Source organism: Electrona antarctica (assembly GCF_951216825.1).
Source record: "Electrona antarctica genome assembly, chromosome: 2".
Lineage (NCBI taxonomy): Eukaryota > Metazoa > Chordata > Actinopteri > Myctophiformes > Myctophidae > Electrona > Electrona antarctica.
Window position 1 is genome coordinate 23,356,806 of NC_136807.1, and position 6,116 is coordinate 23,362,921.

A 6,116-nucleotide genomic window follows, 5' to 3' on the forward strand; every position below is an offset into this window, starting at 1 on the left:
AGTTTATTCACACTTTGTAATTATACACACACACAAATGCTATGACATATAAAAGTATGTTATAAAAGTATATAAACATGTAGGCCTATAGTAGTAACACATTAGCATAATTGGCTTATTTGGCTAAATATTCCCCAACACAAGAAATTACAATAACTTTGCTTTACTTAACTTAGAAAGGTCTATGTTTGTGATGTATAGAAATGCATCTGTTACCATGGTGCAATCATGCCACCTTTTTAATTTGCATAATTTGCAAAAGTCGAAATAAGGACATTTCTACATTTTTCACATTTAGTCAATGATTATCTTAGTCTCTCTTAGACTCTGAGTGTATGTCCTGAAATTCGTATCTTGCCATGACTAAATTATTCAACCTTTTGTCATTTAGCATATTTGCATAAATTATGAAATAATTAGGCTGAAACCCATAAATAGCTATTATGTTTTGCTTTACATTTATTGAGAAGGATCTTACAGTCTAAAGTCTGTTTTGATGTCCATAAAATAATGTCATAATTAAGTTAAATGTAACCTTGATGACTTTAATCCTGGGGCACGCCTTGGTTTGGCTACTTTCAATAATAAAAATCACACCCGTGTGAACTGAGTGGTGTAAGGTTTCATATAGCATGATCAGCTGTGGTCTGACGTAATGTCTGACGTCCGATGTGAGGTATTATATAAGGTAAGGTATTATATAGCCTGATCAGCTCTGATCTGACGTAATGAAATCACACCCGGATGTGATTTCACAACTGGCTTTTTTTGTGCAGAAAAAATGACCATGGTTGCTACGGTCATCCAGTTCACCCGGGTGTGATTTAATTACGTCAGAAATTATTTTGAACATAGCAACCATGCTCATTTTTTTCTGCACACAAAAGCCAGTTGTAGGAGTGGTTTACACCACTCAACAATAATAATGAATTGCATTTTTATAGCGCTTTTCCAAGTGCTCAAAGTGCTTTACAATGGTTAATTCATTCATACATTGGGAGCGGCGAACAGTTGACGCCAGCGCACCAATGGTGGCGAGCTCACACCGACCAACTCATTGGAGGCAATGTAGGGTTCAGTGTCTTGCCCAAGGACACTTCGGCATGTGGACAGGAGGAGCTGGGATTCGAGCCGCCGACCCAGGGATCATTGGACGACCTGCTTTACCTCCTGAGCCACAGCCGCCCGCGTCTTCAAGTCTTCATGCGCACAACTGAAGCTGAGGATGTCCCGGTCGTGGACACCATGTCAACAGATGACCTGTCACCCTCTTGGGGTTCCTAGCAAGATGTCCCTGAGGGCTTAGCAGCCACTACTTATTGAAATGACCAGTTGACATCACACCATCATATATGGCCGTCAGTCCCTCACGCCTAGTGACACATCACGTCACCATATATGGCCATCAGTCCATCACGCCTTATGACACGATCCATATATAGACGAATTCAGAAACGGGTCTCATGGTCGCAGCTTACGTATTTCCTGTAGGCCGACTCGACATAGCTGCGGGGTTTAAACCCTCACCAGGCGCACCTCTTCTACTACAGTGAGTGTAGAGTGACTGATGTTAGTCTGCCTCAAGTCAAACGTTACTATTTTACCTGCTTTTTACTAACACTAACATTACAAAGATGCAGAACATCGAGATGAACCTGTTTAGTTTATGGCTGGTCCAACAGTAGTGGCAACATTCCAAAAAAAAAAAAAAAACGGAATGTCAAAATATCCACCGCGGGGTCTGAGACCAGAGCCATTGAGTAATGGTTGAGACGAAGCAGTGAAAGGTCCTGAAAGATACATAACATCAGTCTTACCCAATACCCAATCTTTCTGTTTTATGAACACATGGCTGCTGTACTTTATACCTCATATTAAGCATTTAAAGTATGAGGTATAAAGTACGGCAGCCTTATTACGACTCGGGGAAAAAACCCCGCAACTGTAGAAAACATACAAGCCAAACGTTGCGTGAAATAACCCTGGTGCTGACTTCTTATCACTGCCATGGGTGCTCAACCCCCCCGCCACCAGTCACTCCCGAGTCCACAGCCAAACAGGTTTAATGTGAAATTACCAAGGGTGCTTGAGCATCCAACTCACTTCAAGGGAAAGGCTCGCTCAACTCAATTTATAACTCCACCTATAACTCATCTTGTCACCCGAGGTGACCGGGCTTTTGCGGCCCGCGCTCCATCGCTCTGGAATGCCCTCCCCTTGGCCCTTAGGCAAGCGGAGACAGTGCCCGCTTTTAAACAGCTTTTAACAACACACCTGTATGTCAAGTGTTTTTCCTAATTTCAGTTTTATATGTATGTGTGTATGTGTATGTAGACCTGTGTGTGTATGTGTGTAAGTGTATGTATGTATGTATGTATGTATGTATGTATGTATGTATGTATGTATGTATGTATGTATGTATGTATGTATGTATGTATGTATGTATGTATGTATGTATGTATGTATGTATGTATGTATGTATGTATATATATATACGTGTATATATATGTATGTGTATGGATGTATGTACATGTGTATGTGTGTATGTGTGTATGTGTGTATGTGTGTATGTGTGTATATGTATATGTGTAGATATGCATATATGGAGGTGTGTATGTATGTTTATTTATTTACCTTTCTTTCTATCCGTGATGTGTTTTGATCTGATGTTATGCTTTATCATTTCTGATGTTCTTGATGTTCTTTATGATTGTTGTTTTTAATCCTGTCTGTAAAGCACTTTGTAACTTTATGTTTGGAAAGGTGCTATATAAATAAAATGAATGAATGAATGAATGAATGAATGAATGAATGAATGAATGAATGAATGAATTAATTCATTCATTCATTCATTCATACTCTTAAGTCTGTTTCTGTTGCCTGGGCCGTGGCTCAGCGGTCCAGGCACATTGGCTGGTAATCCAGTCTGGCAGTGTGCCGCGGGTTCGACTCCCGATCCCGACGGCCTTTACTGCATGTCATCCCCCCATCTCTCCCCATTTCCTGTCAACCTACTGTCTGTCCCTCCATAAAAAATGTAAAATAAAGGCGAAGGCCACAAAAAAGAAACCATAAAAAAAACTACCTGTATATATCTGCTGGTTGATTCAAAATACAGTAAATGATCTAGCCCCATCTATGACCTTATCCAGAGCGATTGTATATTAGGCTGTTACTATGCATGCTGGGCAAGACCTACGCTGTAGACGCTATCATTTGTTTTGGGCGGAAGTTGCAGGATTTTGGTACCACTCAAGGAAATTATGTTGATGCTTTACAAATGAGTTTACCTTCTCCGTGAATGAAACAAGTGTTGTGAATGGTCGGAAAATCGTATCCGGGGGAAATAAATCTGTCGGACCGACACTTCCGCCGATAGCGTCTCTGCCTTAGGTTGTGACCAGGCTTTTTCGCAGATGAGTAAGCCTGGGACCGAGGCTAGTTAGTTACTATGGTATGAAAAAGATTAAATGACAAAAATACTACTGTAAGTGTAATATACCTATTTGAAATCATTGTAGCCAAATGAATTACAATTTATGGGATTTCTTCAGGTGATTTCTGTCCTTTACGTTTTTGTTTTCAGATTTATCTCAGTTTTGCTTCCAATGGAGACCCATTGGCCACTTGGCCATTGGTGGTTAATTTATAACTACTGACGAGATGTAATCCTAAGTATGTATTCATGTTTTTATAGACTATACTGAATAAGACCCTTCTTGTTATGTGATGTTGTGTCAGTGTCTGCCTTCATGTACCCTTGTGTATCTTGGCTGCTGTAAGGAGTCGGGAAATGTTCAAAAGGGCAGTGCAGCACATTTGCTGCAGCTATACTACTTGTTTCCAACACCGGTAGGCTCACTGCTATCTGCCTATACAACTAAGGTCATCAAGGCAACTCTAATCTACTCTATTCCACAGCATTACACATTTTAAAACAAATAACAAAAATCGAAATTATCTTTGGCGAAAAGCTGATCTACAAGCTCACAACACATCACGGCATGCTGTGAGCTTGTAGATCAGAAATCCTCTTTTCTTTGTAGCCTCGAATGACAATGAAAATTGGGATGTCAGGGTTAAAGTGGTTAGCTATAGTTAGCCAGCGAGACTGGGGAGTTATCCTCTGCATACTGGCAGGTACAGTCCAGAGACAGGCATTATGTGACATATGCATGGTCCAAGTATATTCCATGTTTGGGATTTCAATAATTGGGTCTTATCAGTACAGTTGCAGGAGAAAAGGGCCACTTAAATGCATGGGTGCGTATTACAGTATACATATTAAGGTTATTACAGCAGGTAGATGCATGGCTTCTTCTTAGAGGATAATGTTAGCCTACTTGAGGATGAGGACAGGAGGAAGTTCTACAAGCTAAACTAGTTTTGTGTTTGTCAACATAGCTTAAATAGTTGTGATTTTTTAAAAACCAAACAGGTTTAATGTGAAATTAGCACTCCAGCATCCAACTCACTTAAAGGGAAAGGCTCGCTCAACTCAAGTTGACAGTCTACAGGTGTATGCTGGGTGAAGATTCAGGGAATACGTATAGAAAGAGAATACAATCTGCACTCCAGCACTAAGTCAGCGTCCTGACAGTATGGCTGATTCTGTGGCAGCGGATGAACAGAAATTCTCCATGAAAGAAGTTCACGACTCGTTCAAGGAATGTCTGTTGGAAAATAAAGAAGTCTCCATTGCGCAATATGCTGCCGGGTGGCGTGAGCTAGTAAGGTAAGAGCTTTAGAGTTACAATAATACAGTTCTTGTCCTGGTTTGTCATGCAAAAAGACTGAGTATTTATCCCAATGCAGAGTAACATTTGCTGCCATCATTGAGCAGTTATGTACCTCATATTGATCATGCTGTAATGGACCAGCTAGGCTACCATTTTACATGATATGTTATTTTTATATTTTTATAGGTTTATGAATAGCCTGGGCAGTGTGTTCAGCTTCGTCTCCAAGGATGCTGTCAATAAAATCCAGATCCTAGTCAACTTCCTCAACGGTGAGAATGGTTCCCACTATGTCACTATCCAGTCTATGATCAAATATGAGTTGGAGAATGAACTGGTGGACATCAACAAGAGGGGCAGTCACCCAGAGTCAGGCTGCCGCACCCTGTTAAGACTCCACCGTACCCTGAGATTTATGGAGTTGTTCATGGAGCGTCTCCGTACCAGTACAGAAGACTGTAAGACCTCAGTCATGTGTACGGAGTCCTACGATGAATCCCTGGCCCGGCACCATCCCAGGGTTGTACGTGCGGCTGTGAGAACAGCATTTCTTATTCTGCCAGGCCGTGACAGGTTTTTTACAGTGATGAATGCAGGTACCCCAGAGCAGGTGGTGGCCATGCTAGGTGATGCTCTACCGCTCATCTCTGAGGTGTACAGGATCACAGAGGACGTTTATGCTCAACACAACCTCTTGGAAATACCTTAGAGTTTGAGAATAAGAAAGGTGCTTTTTTCCACTGCGTGGCTCAAGTTGTAAAGACATGATGAAATGATACAGTTCATGTTAGTTGTTGATTTATCAATGGGCATATTGTATCCAATCTGCCGAAATTCTCTGCTTGTACTGTCCTGTAAATTCCTGGCACTGCTTTGTTCCACCTACATTACATTGTTAAATCATGTGTGTTCATTTATCTCTGAGAGTGAACAAATGGAACCAACATAATTCTCTGCGCTCTTGCACCAATCAAGATGGCATAGACCAGTTATAGCACACGCATCCAAAGTTAAAAAGCCAGGCCATTTGTAGTGTCATGCGGCACATGCCATCATGTATTGATGTCAGAGACAAATATTAAAAGAGAACAGAGTCCGCACACTGGATCCAGCTCTAAATATATTTTTGATTTAGATAACCAAGTTGACGTTTCGAGCTTCCTCAAATGCCTGACACGGCAATCCGGTAAAGGTACTGTATCTCATTCCCATCTGCATTCCCATCTTTGTCCATCGGAAGGTCAAAATTACCTAAATTACAATGGACACTTGCTCTACATCAATGCCTGCATGAGCAACACACAAATGTTGCAAACTTTTACATTCTTAACAAAGGTTGGAAAAAGGCTCTAAATGTAAACTTGGTGGTAATCTTAA

The 6,116-nt window shown here is 40.9% G+C and overlaps 1 protein-coding gene across 1 annotated transcript; it reads left to right on the plus strand.

Annotated features, from left to right (window-relative positions):
- Positions 1-4,486: 4,486 nt before the first annotated feature.
- On the plus strand, positions 4,487-5,563 carry LOC306917969 (ceramide-1-phosphate transfer protein-like). Its single transcript, XM_079496013.1, has 2 exons — positions 4,487-4,735; positions 4,926-5,563. The coding sequence occupies exons 1-2, from the start codon at positions 4,602-4,604 to the stop codon at positions 5,446-5,448; spliced, it is 657 nt and encodes a 218-aa protein (XP_079352139.1). The 5' UTR covers positions 4,487-4,601; the 3' UTR covers positions 5,449-5,563.
- The last annotated feature ends 553 nt before the right edge of the window (positions 5,564-6,116 follow it).

Excerpts from the sequence above, each read along its gene's own strand:
- LOC306917969 (XM_079496013.1), top strand. The coding sequence starts at position 4,602 with ATGGCTGATTCTGTGGCAGCGGATGAACAGAAATTCTCCATGAAAGAA. Across the intron at positions 4,736-4,925 it reads GGGTGGCGTGAGCTAGTAAG|GTTTATGAATAGCCTGGGCA; the intron begins GTAAGAGCTTTA and ends ATATTTTTATAG.